This window comes from Simochromis diagramma, unplaced genomic scaffold, assembly GCF_900408965.1.
Source record: "Simochromis diagramma unplaced genomic scaffold, fSimDia1.1 OVJJ01000816.1, whole genome shotgun sequence".
Taxonomy (NCBI): Eukaryota; Metazoa; Chordata; class Actinopteri; order Cichliformes; family Cichlidae; genus Simochromis; species Simochromis diagramma.
Genome location: NW_024386908.1, coordinates 3950169 through 3973128, shown reverse-complemented (window position 1 = coordinate 3973128; position 22960 = coordinate 3950169). Strand labels below are relative to the sequence as shown.

The 22960-nt window shown below is 41.4% G+C and overlaps 1 protein-coding gene across 3 annotated transcripts in view; it reads right to left on the bottom strand.

Moving 5' to 3' along the window:
* tafa5a (TAFA chemokine like family member 5a) overlaps positions 1–22960 on the bottom strand; it is a 160850-nt gene that overhangs the window by 90471 nt on the left and 47419 nt on the right. The window contains exon 1 of one of the 3 annotated variants that reach the window (XM_040035046.1): positions 18603–20828. The exons of the other annotated variants lie outside the window; for them this stretch is intronic. Within the exon in view, the coding sequence (XP_039890980.1) occupies positions 18603–18693 (91 nt within the window). The 5' untranslated portion in view covers positions 18694–20828. Of the gene's footprint in view, positions 1–18602; positions 20829–22960 lie in introns of those variants that run through there. 3 annotated transcript variants of the gene reach the window in all.

Below are 22960 nucleotides of genomic sequence, written 5' to 3'. Positions count from 1 at the left end.
ATATTGAGGTTATGCGTTTCGATAAACTCCATAGGGACACAATAAAAATCATCAGAAAATGTGTGACATAGCTAATTAAAATATTGCTCTGAAGGGGAAAAGAACTTAATTTCTCATGCATGTGAGTCACTGTGAAATTATTTTACTGAACTTATGTAACCTTGTCAGAGGCAGCTCATTTAAACCCACCACCTCCACGACTGTTACACTGTCAGAGGAATTAAGATTTGCTTTGCACAGAAAAAACCCAATCTTTTTAAAGAATGCTGACTAATCATGACAGCAATATAAAATAAAATAGTACTATAGCACTCAAGTCCAGTCTGAGTTCTCTAACATTTTTGTCTATCATCACAGACTTTGATTCCTCTTTAGTGTTTTTGGCCTTGGATTTCATCGGTTTAAATGAAAAACATGTAACAGTATCCTAAAATATTACAAATGCATCACATAATGGGTTAATTGATGACCCTACCCTGAAAACAGCAGTGATAAATAAATAAATAAACAGGAAGTCACATGCATTTATTGAACATCCCGCCAGGCAAGGGATAAAGGTTAGCCACAGCCCAGCCTGTGTTATGATTCAGACTTGACCTTATTGGGAACTGGTTATGATTTGACCTCATAGCTGTTTGTATTTGGAAAATTCCTCCAGCCATATCAGAAATTTACCGTTTGCTAATAAGTACACTTAAAAAATGAGCAGCTTTGTGGTTTAAAAGCTAACACATTTTCCCTACATGAGTCAAAGCTTGGGTTTAAGTGGGGGAGCAGACACAATCCCATTGTGCAAAATCAAACATGCCAATTTACCTGCTGTGGCCACTCACTGGAAAATAAGAGGCCAGCCTAAAGTACTTTCATACTATTTTATTATTAAGATTATCCACAAATTCCTCTAAGTACCAATTTCTACAACACAGTGTGAAGACTGTGAAAGCTCCATAAAGCTCCACCAATTGTTCCACTCTTACTACAAAAATCAAAGAAATAAAATCTTGTTTTCAGACATGTTTAGGGTGTGTGGAAAGCAAATTTTTAATATTTCATATTTCTTGAAGTTTAAAAGTCAAACATGAGGTGAGCCACATATTTGTGTGGGGACCAATTTAACAGTTACTCAAAATATTTTGTGTTACGCCAACTTATGATACATTTAAATTTGATGCATAATACTACTGTATATGCTACATAATTTTCTTTTTATCAATGTATTTGTTTTTATTGGTATACTTTATTTCTATGGGAGATCACCTCCAAAATATGAAATTACCTCAGCATAATGAGATAATTCTGATTCTAAATGACAGCGCTTGGAAACGAGTTTGATCACTTCACTTCCCTTCCCCACAGAAAGACAAAGATCGCCAGTGAAGCGGTACAATCTGATTATAGTATCATCATGATACCGCTGCATTATGACAAAAAAAATTAGTTTGCCTTGAATTTAGTGATGGATTGGAGAGATTTAAGTGTAGCAATCAGGTGTTTTTAGTAGCTCTTTATAGAAATCAGACACTTATATATGCAGCTTTCTCTACCGTACATATTTTACACTTTTAAATGGCCCATTATTTATAGTGGGGGGGAAACCCCTCTGATAACCACTGGCAGACTCACAGTGTTATCATATAGGTGATCGGCTAACTCCCATGTGTAGACGCAAAGTTACTGTGTAAACCCGCATACTGCAGAAAAATACATAATTTTCTTCAACAAAACCCAGAGTGCTAAATGCACATACAAATAAGATACGAGGAGGACAATAACTTCCATTGCAGCATGGAGCTGTGTTCCCTGCAGATGTGCAGCCTTCCACAATAAGTGGATGAGGAGGAGCTGATAGTTTGGCACAGTTGCTGCTTTTCAAAGCTAACAAAGTCTTTGTGGCAGTCACAAAGGTAGTGCCTGGCAATTGACTCCTGCAAAAAAAAAAGTATTTAAAAAAAACTGCCTTTGAGAGTAGAAAGTAGGAGAGATACAGGAAGGGAAAGAAAAAATGCATTGTATATCACAGCAAGTGGTGACACATTGTTGGGGCTTTGGGAGTTTAAGAGTGCACTGCCTCTTTTGTTGTAGCTCTTCTCGGAGGACTTGAACATATCGACGTCCGGGGTTTTTTTTTCCCCTCATTGCAACCTGAATTCTCATCCTGCACTCTGCTCCTGCAGAAGAAACTGAACTGCTTCCTGTACAGCGACAGCTCTTTGCATGACAAAGGAGAAGCAAATGGGGGAACCTGGAAAAAGGAGGGAAAAAAGATGGAAGCGTGTCAAGTACGTAGAGGAAGTTTTTGCCTTTGTGAAAATGTGCGAGCGTTCGTGCATCTGCACGTCCACACGTGTGCGCGTCGGTACAAAAGCCAGCGAGCCAGAGCTGAAGCACAGACAGTCAACGTGCTTTAATGGAGACTATGTGCTCACTGCGGCACGGCGTATGTGATAAATTATTCATTGGCTACAACACCAGAGCTATCATCGGCTCTGTTATTATTACAAACCGATGGTCAGCTGTTGCTTTAAAAGGTGATGGAGAGGGGGAAAAAAGTTTAACTTTGTAGAAAATGCTCCACGACAGTACAGGACAGGGGGGGGTTACACCTTGTTAGGCTGTGTTGATCAGCTTACAGGGTATGAAAAGTTGTGAACAGAGGGAGTGATGATAGGGTTACAGCTCCCCTGATCTCTCACAGATGTCTTGTTTCCCTCCTTTTATCCCTCTCTTCTTAATCATTCCCAGACACATGCAAGGCTCGCCCTGCAGTTTTCTCTCTGTCCATTTCATTTTATATGGCGTCCCTCTGTCCTTGCATTCATCTCACCCTACATCCCTTCTCTGGATGTCCCTTTCTGTCACCACAGCCACCCCACCCCCTGCCAATGCTCCTTCTTGCTCCCACAACCCCTATTTCTGTCTCTATCTCCACGGAGGAGGTGCCAGAGCAGCGTAATTGGTATTCAGGCTCTGTCAGAGTCAATGCAGAGCCCTGTTAGCAGAATAAGAGAGGAAACATCCTTATCTGGATTTCCACAGTAACCAGAGGGTGGGTGGATGGGTGGGTGGGGGGGGTTCAGCTTCACTCGCTGCTCTTATTATATTTTATTTCTATATTCCTTTTTTTTTTGTTGTTGTTTTCCATCTTGTTTTCTTTCATCGTCCTCCCCCTGCTGTCTGTGCTAATTATTGACTGGCTGTGTTGCAGGCTCCTAAGCGCACACGCACGCACGTACACCCTTAATAGGAATTCACACATTGACTGGAGTTTATAATCGCACACAACTGCACAGAAGAAGCACAGAAGAACTACAACCTGTGTGTGCAGACACACTTGCACAGACATTACACAACCCTGATACAGCCCGCTGGCACAACCACATCTGCATCTACTACACTTATTACACACACAGACTCTCCCTCTCTCTCTACTCTCACTGTGTCCTCTCTGTCTCCTCTCAATTCCAGAGGGCTACACTACAAGACACATGTACTTGCACAGCACCATTATGGGGCTATTTTGAGGATGCTGAGTGAGTGCACCGAGCTCTTGAACTACACAAACGACTGCATCTCTCTGCACACTGTAAAATGTAACTGTAGCTTAAATGAGTAAGGAAATAATATTTATAATGTGTTTATAATGATTATGAAAACAAAATCAAGAATTCAAATCAGCTCAGGGTGTGAAAGCCAGTTTTGGCGACCGAAATTTGAGTTTTACTTTAGACTCAAAATAAATAATTGAATAAAAGAAAATAAATACATAAATAAATAACATGCCCAGGCTTCTTTTTACAGACAGTGTTGTTAGTTTGTATGTCACTTAGAGTGTCTGATCAGGTTTTGAGACTGATGAAAATGCAGACAGACACCGGGATCGATGCAGTGTTAACGTGTTTCACCTTTGACCTCAGTGGAAAGATGATGTCACACAGGCTGGTTAGCGGCACATTCATTCTCTTTTGAGTGCGTTCTTAAAATTTAGTCCTGTCATTGAATCATGGACTTAACGACAAAGAAATCAACTGCCAGCTCACAAACACATTTTCATAGAAAGATTTCAAATCTTAATTCTGACCAAATTTCACACAAATATCTGACAGGATATAAACTGATGTGGTACTTTTAGCTGCTCCCTTAATTCCCAAGATTTAACCCTAACCCTCTGAGAACAGATCCACATGTTTGATTTGGCATAGACTTCATGCCAGATGCCCTTCCTGATAAAATAGCTGGACTTGAGACCAGCGTTAGTACACTAGCTACCTCCCGCGGGTATCTTTCACATGCAAATGTGTTAACCACTACACCGCGAAGCCACCATTTTTTGCAAAAAGCACTTATTTGACCTTTATTCAACCCCAAAACTCAGGAAAAGAAGAGGAAATTCAGAATATATTTCTTATTTGGTCTAACATGACACTAAGTTTGGGTGCCATCTAAGACTTTGGACAAACATGGTTGGAAACTGCACCTTGACTAGTTTGACAGAGGCAGTAATTCTAGCTTTTCCCATGGTGATCACTAAGGATTATTTAAAAGTGTAGCTCACATTGAGTTCAAGAAAAGAGGTATTCGACTTGAATGTACTACTCACAAAGAATCAATACAAAATACTATTAATCAGATTGTTTTCTTTGATCTACCTTTTAACAGCTGATTTCTAAACAATGGCATTGCCAACAGTGTCCAGTGCCTCAATCGCGACCTCAAATTTGATAGTAGTCTTACTATTGCTTTATTTTACTGAAACTTACTGACTACTGTTGTCCTGCTCAACCATTTGTACCAGCAGAATGCAGGTTTTTCAAGTTGTTTGTAAAGTAAAGCTGTTTATTTGGCCTTGCACCATATGTCTTCTTTCTCTACCTGTAGCAAAAATGTTTAGTTTGTCTTTCTGAAGCAAGAACTGTTTCTCTCTCTGCTACTTCGCTTCCCCCTTACACACAAACCCAACAGAGTTTCTTTGTTTTGCTTTTCCAAGAAATAAGTGGGCACAATATAGAAAAGATGGGAAAAAAAGGAGGAGAAAGGATTAAAAGACTGGATTCAGCCTCAGTGGGAGACTATTCAAAGCCAGTGTGCAGATTCTCTAAGTGTGAAAGAGTGGACACCATGCAGATTATGTTCAACATGCAATGATAAAAAAAAGAAACAAAAAAGAGACAAGTGAGCGAAATACAACAACCTGCAGAGCCTGTCTCGCATCCAATAGTTGTTGTGAGCATCTCAACAAATTAATTGGATCTACTTGTGATAAAAAAAAATCAGAGGGCAACAGAACATATGTTTTGTTCCTTATAATCAAAAGCTGCTATAAGAGAAGACCAACTAGCCTAAACAAAGAATAAACAATTCCCTAACAAATGTATATATAGATACATGGAACATTAAAACTGGTATGAAATCTACGTACAACATTAGTGACTTACATACCAAATAAGAAAACTAAAGTATATCAGTATTCAGTTTATTAACTTTATATTTATTTTGTATATTATTACAGCATAAAAGAACTCCTGCAGTTCAATCATTGTTTTTCAGTTTTCCTACCGTCTCTTTTCAGTGGCCTAATCCGACCTCTAGAAGCTCCACTGTTTCTTTGATGTAGTGATTTGAGTTGCTTTCCAGCTACTCAAAAAAACAATAAGGAGAGTAGAAGATCTGCACTGCGTTGTTCTTATTTTTCACGGAAGCAGCCAAATGCAATAAGACTACATTGATGGAAGAATCATTTTAAGAATACTAAAATGTTATCGATTACACACATAGTAACTGTGAAAGATGACACACTAACTGATATTAAGACATATAAGGAATGTTGTTACACCCTAAGTATCATTTAGCAAATAATCCACATACATAAATTCATTATATAATGCAAAATACTACAACACATGTGAATATGTCGGTACTTCCAGTGTTCAATACCAAAATGTACCAATGACAAATCTTAATTCCACCAATTTATTTTTACATGACGGTTGACATACCTCGTTTTTAGCCCATCTGCAGTGACTCCCTGGGGCTTTGACAGAAAACAAATAATCTATTTAAAAAGCCTACACATTGAATTAAAAAAGAAAAAATCCAAGTTTATGTCTACCCCTCTTCACTTTACAATTATAATTTTGACTTCATAATTGTTCTGTTTTTTTAGATATGTAATTATGAGTAAATAACGCAAAATGTTCTTCCTTCTTTTGTTCTATAATGTCATAAATGTAATAAAAACACGACATCGCTGTCATAAAAATGCAAAGTTAAGGTAAAAAATAATCCCAAATGTATTTTATATGTTTTATACTCAAAAGGCTGTGCAAGCTTCAGTAGATTCAAGATTCAACTCTCTTTACCGTCATTCTGCAAGCTCGATGAAATTATGGCAATATTTCCTCACATGGTGCATGCAATTTAAATAATATAATCAAACCAACATAAATATGAATACAAAATGCAATATACTAATATGTGTATATATCAAAAGTATAACGTTTTTACCCATTATGCCCAGCAACACTGAACATAAGAATATTGGAGGGTAATGGATACTTTATAGTTTTATATGGATGTTTTCGGTCCAAACTTGGCCTTTCAATACGGAAGGTTCCTGATCCCTGGGTTATGATTTACTTTTTCCAGTATCTTTGGAGATTAATTGATTGTACTTTTACTAATGTGCTATTTTAATTGCAATACTTTTGTATTTTTAATATTACTTGAAAGATCTGAACACTTCCACTTTGTTTAATAACAAGATACAAACTTTTTAAAAACATTTTTTATTATTATTATTCCAATGTTCCAGTTTGTCTTTTCAAAATAATTCAGGGTACAGCTTTTGACTCTTTCTGTTGTCAGAAAGTTTAAATTGTGCACATCAAACTTCAACGTACGGTAAGGTGTGACATGTTTTCTCCTAAAATTAGGACAGGGACAAATCTCTTAAATGACAAACCTCGGTGCGCTCTGTTGACAGAAAACAGAACTCTCAGACATCATTGAGAAAATTAATTAATCCTCAGCTGTGTTGAGGCAAACGTTGGGAGAGAAACTACATATAATTTGGATGATATCCTCTCTCTCTCTTAGCATTGGTGCAGGTTACTAGCACAACCAATCCCTGTCTGCCATTACCTGAGTTGCCATGGTAACCCTCCCCCAAAAAGAATTTATTTCAGGAAGCAACCCATCGGCAACAACCTGTGACTCTCTCTCTGTCGCTCTCATTCTTTCCCTCCTCCTCCTCCGTCTCGTCATCGCGCTACCCTTTTTACTCCTTTCACACACTTCCTGCTCCTCTCCTCTCAAGCTGTCTGTCTACATATGGTGTCCTATACTTTCTTCCTCTGCCTCGCTCCCTTTCTGCATTTTATCTGACTGTCCCCTTCCTCCTCATTTGCTGTCATAGTCTGTCCATATTCAGCCACTGGGTTAGTTCATTTGTAGCTACCACCAGAGGAAATGGTGCATCAGGCTCCTTCAATAGGTTGTTATCTGTACTCATGGCCGGAGCTCCGTGTGTTTGAGGGAAAAGTACAGCGTCTGTACACGCGTGTGTTTTGCATGCATTCAGAAGTGCAATTGTGTGTGTGTGTGTGTGCGTGTGCGTGTGTGCGTGCGTGCATGGGTGCTCGCGTGTGTAACCGTTTGTGCCAATTATTTCATTACCGGCTGACGGATTTCTCTTTCCACTATTACCGCTCCCCTAGCCACAGGCACCAGCACAAACCCCAGCAGTCACAGACACACGCACACACACAAGCTAGCACACAGCAACCAGTTAAAGTCCATCAATTAAGGAGGCAATTTGCTCAAGTGGTTCCACCTGGGCTAAAAGGCAGGTGGGTGGCTATGCTCTGTTTACCTATCAGACACTATTAGGGCCGGGATGTTGCTGGTTTTACTTCTGTCCTGCTTCCATGATGTCAGCTCTGCCTTTTTTTTTTTGGTCTGCCTGCATGTCTTATAGGCTGTGTATGTTTGTGTGTGTGTGTGTGTGTGTGTGTGTGTGTGTGTGAGTGTGACTGAACGGGAGATTATGTCAAGTGTTCGTGATAACTGGAATTCACTGTATCTGTCAATGAGTGGCAACCAAATGACAGATGATGCTAACATTTTGCGGATGCGGTGTGTATGCATGTTATGTGTCAGGTTATGAAGCCGCTGACATCTAGAAGTGGTAGCTGACGCCGCTCTGTCCACACACATCCCCCGTCTTTGACAAGATTTCATCAGCAATACCTCGAAGTGTGTGTGTGTGTGTGTGTGTGCTGTTATTTTTGTGAGTGCTTCATTGTGGACTGTGTGCGTGCGTGTGTGTGGCCTCTGCAGCAATATTTCATCCTTTCTGGAGTCCCCTAAGAACCTGCGGCACTCTGTGTGAGTGTGTGTGTTTGTGGCGGTGTATGCATATGTATTCATGGCTACCTCTGTGTCTTTGTGGGTGTGTGTGTGTGCATGTGTGTGCGTGTGCGCACATCTACACTTGCTCCAAGCATTTATTCACTATCATGGAGAACAGCACGTGTGTGTGTTCTGAATGTATGATGAAACTTCACACGCACAGAGGCACACACGCACCATGCCACACACTCACACAGTCTGTTTGATAAATTAGACTTGGAGCTACAGGAATTTGCTTTGCAATGAACTAAGGCAGCCACGAGATAGTCCATACAGTCTGTCAAGCTCCGGTGTATACTTGCAGCCCCTGCGTATGCATATGCTTGCGTTTGTATTTGTCACCCTACCTCTGCATGTTAACTTAACATGTGCCGATGCCTGTGGCCTTGACGTTTATCTGCAAGAAACGGAGAGACCGCGTGTTTACATACCGACCTCGCCATACAAAGCGCTCAGAGGCACAACAGAAAGCACGCTCAGGAGGTAAACCGCACCGACAGGACCTACATGTCAATGCTTCCTCTCTCCGTTCATTTGATTTCAGGCAAGGGCGTTCTGTTTCCTGCATCCCACAAGCCCCATTTCCTTTCTCATTGGATGTGGTATTATCCTTGGGCTTATGTGGCAGAGTACAAGATATAATTTATTGTCTGTTCAGCAAGGCAAATGTGCAAACCTGGCATATTTCATTTGCTGAACATATCATTATTAAAATATGATTCCCCCCCACCTCCTTTTTTTTGTTTCGCACTGTGCGGAGAAATGATATCTGGGGGATATCTGATTCTTGGCCTCACTTTGAATTTCTTGCCAATAATATATATAAAACATCGGAGGATGGGCAACCTCTGTGTGAGGAGGGGAGACTGGCGAAGTCAGTGTTACGAAAGGGGAAAGCACAGTGGTAAAAGAGTCAGACACATCGATGGATATCAATGCATACCAAGTAGAAAAATGTGCATTACTTCTCAGATGATGAAACACCAGGTTTGGGAAAGCAGTGAACCTCCTTGCCCTGCTTAATACATACATACAATCTGAGTTCAGACAGCTACGAAGTCCAGGCTGCTTTAGCACCCATAGCAGCAAATACCCAGCATGCCTTGTAAATGACTGTGTACACAGCGTGTATACTATATATGCATTATTTTTACGTGAAGAATGTGCCTTTAAACATTCCCCAGCAGCAGCACTGTAAAGCAGCAACACGCCATGGAAGAAAGCTTTCTGTATTCATGAGTTTGGTTTTAACAGTCCCTGCAGGTACAATAATGAAGTTCCTTTCTCCCATGTGGAATGGACCGTAATGATTGTGATGAAGCAGAATTGCCGGCTGGTTTCCTTTTTTTTCTTTCTCCCCCCCTCGCTGCTGTTGTATTGACAGAGCTGTAAACATAAGCATAAAACTATATGTCGCAACGATGTAACTGTAAAAAAGAACTATTAACAGATGCAAAGAGCGAGGCCAAGCCTGGAAAAAGATGCAAAAACAGGCCTCAGTGGTTGTTTGAGTGCCCTATTTGAAGTCTATGCTCTGATATACAACACCTTTGCAAAAAGGTTCAAACATAAAAACGTAAAATGTGAATAAAAACAGAAACATTTTGTGAACTGTTATTAGATTTAGGTATTTATGTAGAAAGAACACATAAAAAGTTGAAATTGAGACATTTTACTGTGTTTTTTTAATAGAAGGGCAAAAGGCTGAAAAAGTTATGTAACGTTTAAAAATACCTGGTGCAACATGTCACAACAAGTTAGCTTAATTAGTAATACAATTAGGCAAATAAACAGCTTCCCAGAGGCTGAATCTTTCAGAGGATGGGGTTTTACAATGCTGTGAAAGACTGTGTGGGTCAGTTCCACAAACACTTCCTTTCTGGACCTTGCCTCTTTTCGGATGGCCTGAAATGAAGTAGAAATCTGTCCTGTGGTCGGAATAATCAAAATGTGAAATTCTGTTTGAAAATCATGCATGCTACATCCTCTGAATCTGGCTTTTTACTGTATGATACATACAGGTTTTGGAGTGCCACATGCTGCCATCCAGACGTCGTTTTGAGTGTTGGGCATGGTTTTACTGAGCTCAGTGGGACAACTTTGAAATACATCCTGCTTCACTAGTGTGGTAGATGTTGTTTATATGCTAAAAATGGGTCAATTTTGCCTGTTACTAGGTGGTTTGCTAGGCATGTATAATTCAGGTTTTGTGAATATGTGATGTTGTTGCCATGAAATAAAATGACACAATGCTATTATAAGGTTTTAAAGGTGCATAAGTGCTAAAAAAAGGCTAAGTCTCTTGATAGGTGGCTGACTGCTCAACTCCTGATAGCGTAGGCGGAGCTTGTAGACAAAGTAACAAACACACAGGCAGAGAGAGATTTATTGTGTAATAGTAAGATATCCTAAATGAAACAGCGGAGGCTATGAAAAACTAAACAAGAGTGGGGACATTGAAGTTTCTCAACTACAGAAATTGTTCTGATTTTCCAAATAAGAAAACCCAGAGAAGGTTGTTTTAAAAAGACATGTTGAGAAACTATGGTAAATGTGCAACCAAATGAAAAACAGATCTATTTGTTCAAACAGCAACTTCCTGATTACATTATTTGATACAGTTTCTGTTTACTATTATCATCTAAATATGGTTTTAAATATTATATTTTAATTATATTTTTGTTTTATTGTATTATTATTGACATTTTACTACTTAAAAAATCAGGATTACAACTGAAAAAGCCCAAATTGTTTAATTTTTATCAGCTGAAGATAATTCTCTTTATAAGTTATAAGTTAGCTACACTGTGTAATGGAGTGGCAACGGGTTCCTTCTGCATTTAAAATGCTTCACAACTGGAACAACAAAGACAGTTCCAATGAGTAAACAAGCTAAAGCATGCAATGATTTGAATAATGTTATTCAAGCAACCTGCTGGATTACAGTTTGACACCGCAATGCTTGCCCGCTACATCAATTATGTCAATGATGATCACCGTACGAGCAGAAAACCTGATGACTTATCTTGCTTCGTTGCATGACTAACATCCATGTCAGCACCTTTTTCGCCGCATGCTTTAATGCCATTAGAAGATAAATGAGTGGCGCTGCTTGTTATGACCCGTAATGATATGGTTTGTCCTTTACAGTGAGCTAAACCCATTTTCTTCTACTGCGTAAGAACGGGAATAGGAATTGGAACCCCACAAGCAATCTATTCAAGGGTGCAACAAGCTAAGGGGATGTGACGTGCCAATGTTTTTTAGTGATTTTCATTATGTGTCATTCTATTCTAATTCATTTTCAATTGGACCATAAGAGCTGCTGCCGTAAGCAGTATAAAAAGCAAGAATGAACGAGGGAGGATCTTGTTTAGCTGCAAGACATCCTGAGAAAGAAAATAATGATCTTTATGAAATTGCTTTAGACACAATCTGACAGCCGAGACAAAGCAAGTGGCTGGCCCTGTTCGAATCGATAAAGCCTCCATTAGTTTTCTAAAGAGTAACATGCAATTTGTTTCGGTGGAGCAGCATAGCATCAGTAATATTCTGCCCCTTTGACACAAAAAGCTAATGCACTATAGCCCGCCTAATGTCAGATTAAACCTACATTTCTGTCAGATGGAAATGGAAAAACGGTTAGAACGCAGCGGATCCATAAAGCATGACCAAGTCTGTTATCGCAGACACCAAATTTGTGTCACAATGGCCTTGGGGGCCAAGCTTTCGTGAAGACAGAAAAAAACCCTAGTTTCACAATCCATTGACTGAATGACTGTGATCTCACGCACACAGAAGATCAAACTTCTTAAGCAGCTATCGATCGGCTAGATGAACAGAGGCACGGCGATTGATCCAACCTCGGGATGACCTCATCGCTACCTTTGACACAGCAGGAAGGCACAAATAGAAAAGGCAGAAGGGTAAGCACACTTCTCACCCATCATTTCCTAAAGAATGTGTGGATGTATCACTCTCAAGCACCCTGGTGGTCAGGGAATCAATAGTCTGGAGAGTTGGCCTATGAATAAAATGGACAGGCTCAGTTCCCTTAAATCAGCACTCTTTCAGCTCGCACAGTATATCCTGATGAATCCACTGACTCGGGTTAGATCATCCAAGGGGCGGGACCAGCTTCTCTTTGAGAGATGATCATGATGGACATGTTGCCAGTGTTGCAAGAACAGACCCACAGGAATCCGCCCTCCTCTAAGGAAAATGCTGATCTGAGAGGATCTCTCTCCCACCAGCTGACAAGTCGATAGACAAATGGCTCCGCTTGCCTCTAACCTCTCAAACTACTGGCCCTCCTTCTTCTTGTCCTACTCCTCAGTTTGGGTGTCTACTGCCAAACACTCCACCATTTACTTTCATTTTATGCGCGTGCAAATGCACCCATGATTAATTTATACAGCCGAGCTCTATCAGATCGAAGTGACCAGGAGACATTCTGGACGAGGTTTTAATCAAAGACGCAGCCACAGTTATTTAAACTGCTCAGCTCCTTTATGCTGTTTGCCACTTTTTACAGCCAAGAGGAGCACAACCTAACAATCTGTGCTCTGTGGCTTCCTGATCTGTGCCACAATTTAATATGTGTGGCACACTTTTTTTTTAAATCACCATCATCTTTATTACACTAATGTGCTTGGAAGATGTCGCATTGCATGCCCTTGCTGATCCAAGGTTTTACAGAATAGCTCAAATCTATGTCTTCAAGCTTGGTTTGGTAGGGCCTTGGGGAGTTTTACACGGCACTTCATGGGTGGAAGGGCACGAATGAAGTGTGTAAGGGTGATGTCTTTCTGACATCGCTATTTCCAAAGGCCGCTGAGTGTTTCCAGTAAAAAACAACGGAACCCTAGGAGGATCCCCACAGCCAGCTTTTTATTAGAAAAGCCAACGCCAATCGTCCCACAGCTCTGCCAAAAGGCAATCAATAGGACTTTTGGAAAACTGGGTGCAATAGTGCACACTTTTTACTGTCCCACAATCAATAGGAACTGTGAAGAACAGTGCCATGAGCAAACACACAAACAGATGAAAAGTGGCCCTGGACACAAGGCACAAGGGGCTTGTTTGGGACCAGGCTTAGATTACCTTGAAAAAACCACCACAGGCTTCTGCTGCAACTGTGATTGACTCACAGAAGTGATTTAATTAACAAACCCCTTAACTAATGAATCAATTAAGCAATTGATTAATGTGTGCCACCCCTATGGATTACAGCTGATACTGACCATTAAAGATAAATTGTGTTCAATTTAGAGCAGTTTACAGCAGATTACATTCAGACAGACTTTTACCTACGTACCCCTTGGCTGTGAGGGATTTGAAATCACCGAGGATTTGCCAAGTAAAACACGGTGATTGTGACATTGCTTCTGTATGCTGAAGGAGTATTACTGCAGCATTAAATACATGCATATTATCTTTATCTCACTTGAGTCCTAAAGCTGTGCTGCAGGGCTAAGTTCCCTAAAATCCTTCCTTTCTGCAGATTAATAATAGATGCTTAAAAAAAGGAAGAAATACTTAATGACTGCACCTCTGCTGCTGGATCTCAAAATCACATTCGAGTGGGAGCTCGTGCAGCAGTTCGCCCTGGCCTCCACTCTAATTAGACCATCGGCAGGTTTTAGATGCAGGTGATAGCTGGAAAAGCGGCTACGCCTCTTAAAGGCCGTGCCTAGCACGCATTGTGCATTCTGCTACAGTGGCACAAACAGAATTAATATTCAGATGGAGAAATGAGACACGGCATCCGCAGATGGCACGACGAAATTGAATACTTGTACTGAAATCTCTGCAGTGATAGGAGGAAACTGGAGGACAAAATAGTACGAAAAGTGGAGGGAAAAATAATAACTGCCGATATAAACAGCAGTTGTGGAGCAGATCTTTAGTATGTTACATAATCATCTACTGTTTGACAACTCTGGCACATAAAACCGATCACGCTAGGATTTCTTTTAGTCATGCAATCAGTTTAATTTGAGCAAAAGAGCTCGACGTAAGAGACAGCGATGTCCTGTGTTTCAGGCAGTGACGTGAGTTTTGAGCACATAACCCCCGACTGCAGACTCCCGGTTTGTTCATATGTTTATTATTACACTATTACACCCTCTCTTTTTCAACTGGTGTCCTAAGTGACAGGGCTCCCCTTCCTTCATGGGCCACGTGCGTGCATGACACTGCGAGTTTGCCACCACTTGACCCGAATCTGCCTGAGGCTGCTCCGAGCTGAGCCTCCACAGCACAGGATGTCATTCTAATCCACATCTTTTTGTTTGGAAAAAAAAAAAGAGGATACCCTGCACTGTGCTTTTTAGAGCACCTGCTGTAAATGATTTTGGTTGTCTGACATTGAGTGCAGTGCATTCACACAGACACACACACACACACACACTGTATATCTGTCACTTTGGTCCATTATGGCTCACTCTGTGGTTTTACCTGAAGATCAATAACTGCAGTTGTTAGGCAGCCTGGTGGTCTGTCTGAGGGAGGTGGAGGACGGAGAGAGGCCACTGGGCTGTGCAGACATGAGGTTTTTGTGAGTGCAACACCTACTCAGCTCCTCAGTGTCACAGAGACGTTGAATCTTTCATCTTTTCAAGACGTATTAATTAAAAATAAATAAATAAATAAGAATAAATGGTTTATGTGGGTATGCTTGCAAACGAATGCGCATCTAAGATCATTTCAATCAGAGGTCTCAAACATAAGGTCCGGGGACCAGAATTGGCCAACCTGACGCACATCTTTGGAAAATGCGACAGAGGGCATCAATTTCTGAATTTCATAGCTTTCATAGTTTTTCCCTACTGGTGAAGATCCACTGCCATTCATACTACACCAAGGCACTTAAGTGATAGATAAGCAATAACAGTTAAAATGCAGAAAAGTTCCTGTTTTTTTTTTCACTCTGTGCTGCAGATTTTTTGTTTTTACAATGAAGCCACAGAAAAAGCAAAAGAATAGGACATTTTTTGCCAATTAATGTGAAGTACTCTCTTATACCTGTAATAACCATACATTTTTCTGCAATTTGATAAATTCATGCTGACAAACTTCTTTCATTTAGCACTGCAGCATTTCTTTATCATGTAGAAAACCACACAATGAAAGCTACTGTTAAAACTGCACTTCTTCATATGTTTTTAATTAAATGGAATTAAATGTGTAATTAAACATCTTTCTCCTGACAGAAGCTGGTTTGGCCGACTTGAAATCAGAGTGGGATGCATGTGTCCCACGATGCTTATAAGTTTTGGGAAAACAACCTTCTATATGGCACCATCCATGACATAGTTACAACGATGAGAAAATGCAAACTAATCATTCAAGATTATTCAAATTTGTCTTTAAGGTTTTATTGACTCTTAAAGCGTCCTCATGAACACTTGAGAGAATTTTCAATAAAGCCACTAAGCTGCTTTCTGGTACACCTTCACAATGTTACTCCAATATTGAGAGCGAACAGGCCACTGGTGTTTTAAAGATGCTGCTCTTTTTAGCTTTAAAAGCACACCAAAGATATAACCGGAGCATATTATGCAGGCCATTTTATTACAGTGACTAACGCGTTATTTCCAGAACAAAACCTTTCACGTGCCTCGATGGTCCCGGACTCGCCGGGGGATTTCTGCACCAGGAGCTGTTCTGCGAACCTGTCGGACCCTCTATTGCCATGTGACAAATATCTCAGCCAATAAAGAGCAAAACGGGATTCGCTTCATTGTGTGAATTATTGAAGTGGACAGTGTGAGAAATTTATGGCCCAAAATTCATCCACATTCCGAGCGCATAATACGTTTCCAATCCCAAACCCAAGCCTCTCTGCGAGCTGAGATCCTGTGCCACATTATGCAAGAGGGCTGACGCAACGGGGTGTACAACCCCCCAACCTCAAATGCATATTTCTGTTCATAGTGTGTTCAGCTTCCTAACAAGCTGACACAGAGCTGGCGTATTCTTTCTCCATGAGCCCAAATCACCATCTTCAATCTGTAGTTGGCAAGCTCACAATCACTGATATGAAAATAACTCTCTTGTTGACAGGCTACCTTAAATAATATACCACCTGCATGCACATCTGTACCGCCAGCTTCAGCGTCCTCACGCACTGAAGCACAGAGGAGGCGATCAATCCGGCACATGATAGAGAGGAGACTAAAAATACCCCCCCCCCCCGCTTTCTTTTGTTCTAATTCACACTAAAAGATGGTAGTGTTGGACAACCCCAATGTTCTTAATGAAAGAATATGCAGGCTGAGACTAAACGGCCTCTGTTCTTTTTTAGGTCCCTTGTGCATGCCTTTCATTATCCTCATTCCCAAAAGACTGTCGCTAATGCACTCCTTTGAATTCATTTTATCAGTTCGTATTATTAGGCCTCAGAGCAGGGTTTGACCTTGGCCATTCTTGTAGTCTAAAGTGAGCATATTCTCACCACTTCTCTCCCTCCGTCTCTCTGTGCCACATTTCAATAAAGCCCAAACCGAAATTAAATGTGGCCTCTTGCCAAAGAGTGACCAGCAGACTCCCCCCCCAAAAAAACTTAAAAGCTATTCTGTGTCAAGTTAGAAAGCACAGAAAAACACGGGCTTAAGGGAACAACACCTCAGCGTAAAAAGCACAACATGATACCGGCAAACAACTCGGCAGTGAAGGTCAAAAATATTGCCTTGCCAGTCAACAAGCTCAACAATGCTGATGGCCCGAATCTAATAAGATCCCCTCGCATCAACACGGCCGCAAGCAGCACTTTTTTGTACTGTTAGGTGGCCACACAATCCGCTTTTTGACCTCTCTGTAAGGCCAGTGTGCCACAGTAAATTAAAACTACAAAGGGTGGCTTTGGGACATGTGCCAGTACAGAATCCTCAACTCCCCTTGCTTCAAATTTTTTGGCTGACAGACCTATTTCTCACCCCTCGCTCCCTTTACTTCACTATGGCTGGACATACTCCTACCCAGAAGCAGTCATGGACTCACCACGGTGAGGGAAGTGCTTGCTACTGCTTGACCCGAATATCTGCCCAGGGCTGGAGGCAGCGAGGGCATGGCGAGCCATTCCAAGCCTTCGCTTTTCAAAAATCACCACAAAGGAAAACTCGTGACCGTTCCTAAGTGCCAAACAGACCCTGCTCGCCCCGGGGTATACATGTGTAAGGGTAGTATTAAGAGCTGTTTTACGTGCCAGCTTTATGCAGTGCAGTAATTCCCCCAGCTTACACCATTTGACTTTCATAAGGAGTTTGAGCAGTAAGTGTGCTCAACCTCTGCATGAAAGTCTCCCCGCAGACAGATGTGATTTGTGTATATCGCGGTGTACTGTAGGTGGAATTAATGACCGGTTACACGGAACAATCTCCCACACTGAGACATCGGCTAAGTTGTGATTCATTAAAGCATTAACAGCTGAATGTCAGCAAATGGAACTCAATTAATTAACACCTCCCCCCCCAAAAAAAAACCCAGCTGCACCAACTTCCCACAATGCAGCCATATCTGCAGGCTGTGCATCCAGACAGCATGTCAGCAATGACAGACACACAGCAGCCAGAGCAACAGAGAAGCTGAGAGTTGTGTGACTGAGGGTCTGCATTGGAATTGTACCCGACTTTCGACTCCAAGAAAGGAGGTCTGAAAACACAATATAAAGGCGAATGGAACGACATTAGAACCGCTTGACCTCAATGTTACCCTAAAGCTAGACTCTAGTGCCATCTATTGAAAACGCTTAAAACAAATCAGTATCTCCATACAGTCAACTGCTTTTGGTGGTACTTTTTTTCACCCCCTCTTCCTTGAGCACAATTCCTCCTTCTCCTCTGGCATTCAATACTGGTTAATCGAACATATTCGGGTTGATTACTTGTTGATGAGCAGAGATGCAGAAATGCAGGTGGGATAGGAATCACAGCAGCGCTTGTGCGCCTCATGCTAATGAATTTGCTTTTGTGCAAACTGGATTGGATTCTTCTTTCTTTTTTTCTGTATCGGAGCCACTTAAGAAAATTGGATATTTGATCATGTTTGAATATGTATATATACATATTTGTATTATTATTATTTTATTTTTATTTTATTTTTTTTGCGGAAAACTTCACATAAACTACAGGCAGAGGATAGCTCGGTAACAGATCAGATTGAGGGGGTAAATCGGTGGAGTTCGGTGTGATTACCTTCTTTGAGCAGGCGGGAGTGGATAAGGAGAATGAGAAAGCAGCAGATCGCCGCTCCGGTCAGTGCCCACGCAACTCTGAGCAGCTGCATCCTGGCGTGGGAAGGTTTTGTGGCGGACCGAGACAGCCGTGCAAGCGGGAGAGAGAGATAGACGCACACTCCACCTCAGCTCACAGACACGCACTGACTCATATTCTGTTGGCCATGGAATGCAGCTTTCGTGCAAATAAAAAAATAAAAAAAAATAAATAATGAAAAAAAAAATCCCCACTTGATAGTCCGCTTTAGATGTGACACAGAAGGAAGGAGGATGGGATTCCGCAAAAATAAGCGCGCTGGCTTCGTCGCCGGTGCGTCAGAGTGATTTCCAAACAGAGGGGTGATTAACCCCAAATCACAGCCTGAGCGGCTGGCATCTTTCCTCACACCACTTCTTCTGCTTCTTTTGCTCTTTCAGGGGTCTCTCGCCGGCTTCACGGGAGTGTCGGTCACGACGGGTACGGGAGAGCGGGCTGCACCCCTCGGTGTGTCTCCGTCTATGAGTGCGCACGGCGGTCCACGGCGATGCGGCGCGCAGATGATGATCACCGCTCTCCGCTGCATGTTACGCACATCTCTCCCACTGCCTGAGAGACAGAAGCGAACACTGCCAACCAAGTCGCTTCACAGCCTCTCTCTCTGTCTCTCTCTCGTTTTCCCTCTCTCTCTCCCTCTCTCTCTCTCTCTGTCGCGCTGTCTCTTTCTCTCTTTCTCCCACTTTTTTGTCATATCGCTCGGCCGATCCGTCACTTTCTCTCTACCCCCCGCCCCCACTCTACCTCTCAATCCCCGACCCCCTATTCCTCCAGTCCAGTGCAACTCTTGGCATTTTACGCACGAGAACGATACAGTTTCATAAACTATGCATCTCCAGGATATTCCCCGTTCTGAAAACACCCCCATTCAAAATCTAAGATTAAGAGGCGCTGTGGTCAGCAATCCCCCCCCCCCCCGCCTTCTCTGCTCAGGTTCTTCCCATCAACCTTCCCATGCATCCTCCCATCAATCATGTAGCAGATTAATAATAAACAGTTGCGGTCAGGCATGTGGGAACATCTTACTTTCTGTCCCTCATACGTGATCCACTGTTTCCCCCCCCTCCCCCTCCCCTCTGCTTAGCTCCAGGTTACGTCACAACTCTCCAAATAATCTCCTCGGGGTACAAAGCAGGAGACATGGTAGTGCTCTAAGAAAAAAAAGACGCTAGCCTCCACGAATAAATAAATAAATAATAGTGATCCGAGCATATTTTCTGGCTAAAGAGGAAATTTCAAAGTGCTGATTTTAGTTTTGGGGCCTGTACAAATCTTTTTCTTCTTCTTCTTCTTCTACTTCTTTTTTTTTTAATGCACAGGAAATTGTGCGTACCTCCATATTAGTCAAACCTTTTAGATATTGGAACAGGCAACAGGTTTGGCTAGTTAGCTCAACCTCGTGTTTTTTTTTTTTATTAATCATTCACCGCCCCCCACATACCCAACAGCAAACTTATGACAGGTGCAGCCTAAATTTCCTCTGATTAAAACAATCTAAACAGCTGATACTGTTGCAATTTCTTAACAAAAAATACATTTAGTGCTCTTTTCATCATTCGAGCTTTGAATGGGTATCATGATCACGGGAATGAAAGCAATCCAACTGGAGGAGGACCAAGGCTGAATGGCCACACAATGGCACGTGTAATCCTTTACCCTAACCCCCTCTGCACGGCACAAAAAGCACTGCCATTGTTTCAGTTTGTGTGTTGTCGCATTCTGCTTTTCGAGGCTCGACTTGCTGAGTGGTGTGAAATGTGAAATAAATATTCATTCATTTATTTATCCGCTGAAGTTTAGTCTGCCATTTGGGAGAGAGCGTGGCCAGTCTGCACACAATAACCCATATGGCCGCTCAAGTGATCACAGCATCTGAAAGCAGCGTCTCCTCCTTGGGGTGTTTGTACGTTCCGTTCCCTGCATCTGTGTATTTATAATTGAATCACAATGATACGGCTGGAGAAGTGACAGTGCCACTCAAACCAGAAAACCGTTATTCCAGTGTCAATAAGGTTGGCCCCTGCAGTTACTGCTACTAATTAGCTGATAACAGTCTCCGTTGGCTGAAATGTGTGCCAGACTCTCTGTGTGTGTCTTACCACACGCATGTTTTTTCTTTCCCTACACCTCCCAGCCTCGTCAACTGAAGCCGTGATCCATCCATCTACTCCATGGAAAGCAATTAACAGAGACTTGACCTCGACATGGATTTGGGCTGAGGAGGCCGAATGTGTGCCCATGACTGTGTGGGTGTACAAAGCCGCCATTGTCATCAGCGGACTCTACAAGTCTATACTTCCTGGAAAGAGCAAGTGGCTAAATCTAACTGTGTGTCAAGTTTGACAGCTAGATGTTCCGAGACAGAGTGATGGTTTGATCTGTCAGAGGAAACCAATTACAGCTGTTCACGAGGTTGCCATCTTTATGCAACCCTGACATCTCGCCTCACACGTTTGAACCACACGCACCAACATCCACCATATGTACAGCGCTAAGAACAGCTTCTTTTTTCTTTTCTTTTTTTTTCACTACCAGTTTAAGGTGGCACCAGCAATTTGCGTAACTGTGAGTAAATATTTAGAACATGAAAAGAATTCAGCTGCGCAGCTTTTACATCAACCAACAATTAGGCTTTTGTGTTATTTATAAAGTAGAAATGTGCTTCTCCACAAACTCTGGAGCGAGCAGCCGAGGCTTGAGCTCACTCACTCATCACGGAACAGCATCTGCAGGCAGTGCATCCATTTGTACAGTGCGTACAGTAACTCAAATAAAACAGCGAGAATGTTGATGGAGTTCTGCTTTCTTCACATGTCTATCCCTTTTTTCAATTTTTTCTGTCGAGTTTTCTAAAACCCCAAGAGTTACAGGAGTTTATGAATATATAAAGCAGTTCAAGTAAGTTTTCACATGTACAATTATATTTAGGCTACTCATGGTTAATGTTGTATTATGTGAGATATCTTCGTCTAGTCAGAGATGCTGTTTTCATTAGCGCGCAGAAGCTGTGCTGGATCCTAGATAAAGCTCTACTTTCCACGTTTTAAAAATCCTATGGCACATGGACATCGATGCCAGCAGTGATTGTGTTCATTTTCCAAACATCGCTGCAGCATATCTGCCAGAAACCAACCTGGATTAAGATCTGCTAAAACACCTGACGCCCGTGGTGAGGGAGGGCATATTTTAAACATTGTGCAAGGAAGTGTATATATGGCAAGCTTTTTTTAGGCTTAAAAAAAAAGAAAAGAAATATGCATATGATCTCTTACACAGATGTCATTGTCATTCATACTGCACCTTTTATCTCCAGGACTTATTGTAAACAATAGTGTTTGCGGAGGAGAGAGATATTTAAGTCAAAGGCTAATGTTTTGTTGACCCGTCCATCTACCCCAGAGGAAACAGCTACTGCAAAACTGATATTTTATTTCCTCTAATCAAAATGTCTACTGCAGATTACCCTAAACGTTTATTTTATTGGACATCATCAGAAATGTTTCTTTCAAAAATTTATGAATCTCCTCCACAACCCGTAAACTTAAACTTTGTATGTAAATTGGTGGAGTTCTGCTTTAAATTGGATTTCTGTATTGTTTCGCCTTTTTCTTCTGGCCTAGAAAACGTTGCACATTTAAAAAAGCAAAATTACCATAAAGCTTTGTAATAAAACACACTAAACCAATATGAGCAAATATAGTATATTCTCTTTGTCTCCAACAGAAAAGCATTCAAAGGCACAAGCTAATTTATAGTATATCATCCTACATGATTATTACTTACTAATGAGCTTACTGCCGGGGGTTTCACACTATGCTTAGCAGTTCTCCTATAATTAAAAATATATACTTAACACACTCACATATAGACATTTATACACAGACAGAGTATAAACTGTAAGGATCACTATCTTGTGTAACAGTTTCATCTCTGAACTTTAATTTTGTCACCCAGCACACAGGGTCTCATTTTTTTTGCGCTACTTCCTTAGGGATCAACTGTTCTGTCTAGACACTATTATAAATCCCTGTTAGGCAGTTTCTTGCATTATATGCAACTCCTTTTCTATATTACAAAGAGATAGCAAAAATATTTTGAGATAAGTTTTGGAATACTGAAATCTCCTTTTTTTTTTTGTAAATTATTAAACAATTTCCTTCCTCTCTATCCTCACATCACCCACCTACACTGCTGCCACGTCTCCTCTCTCACTTTCTCCTTCTCTATATTGCCACCTCCTCACTGCTATGCTTTTCCTTGCCAAGAGCCAGGAGAGGCGTTAC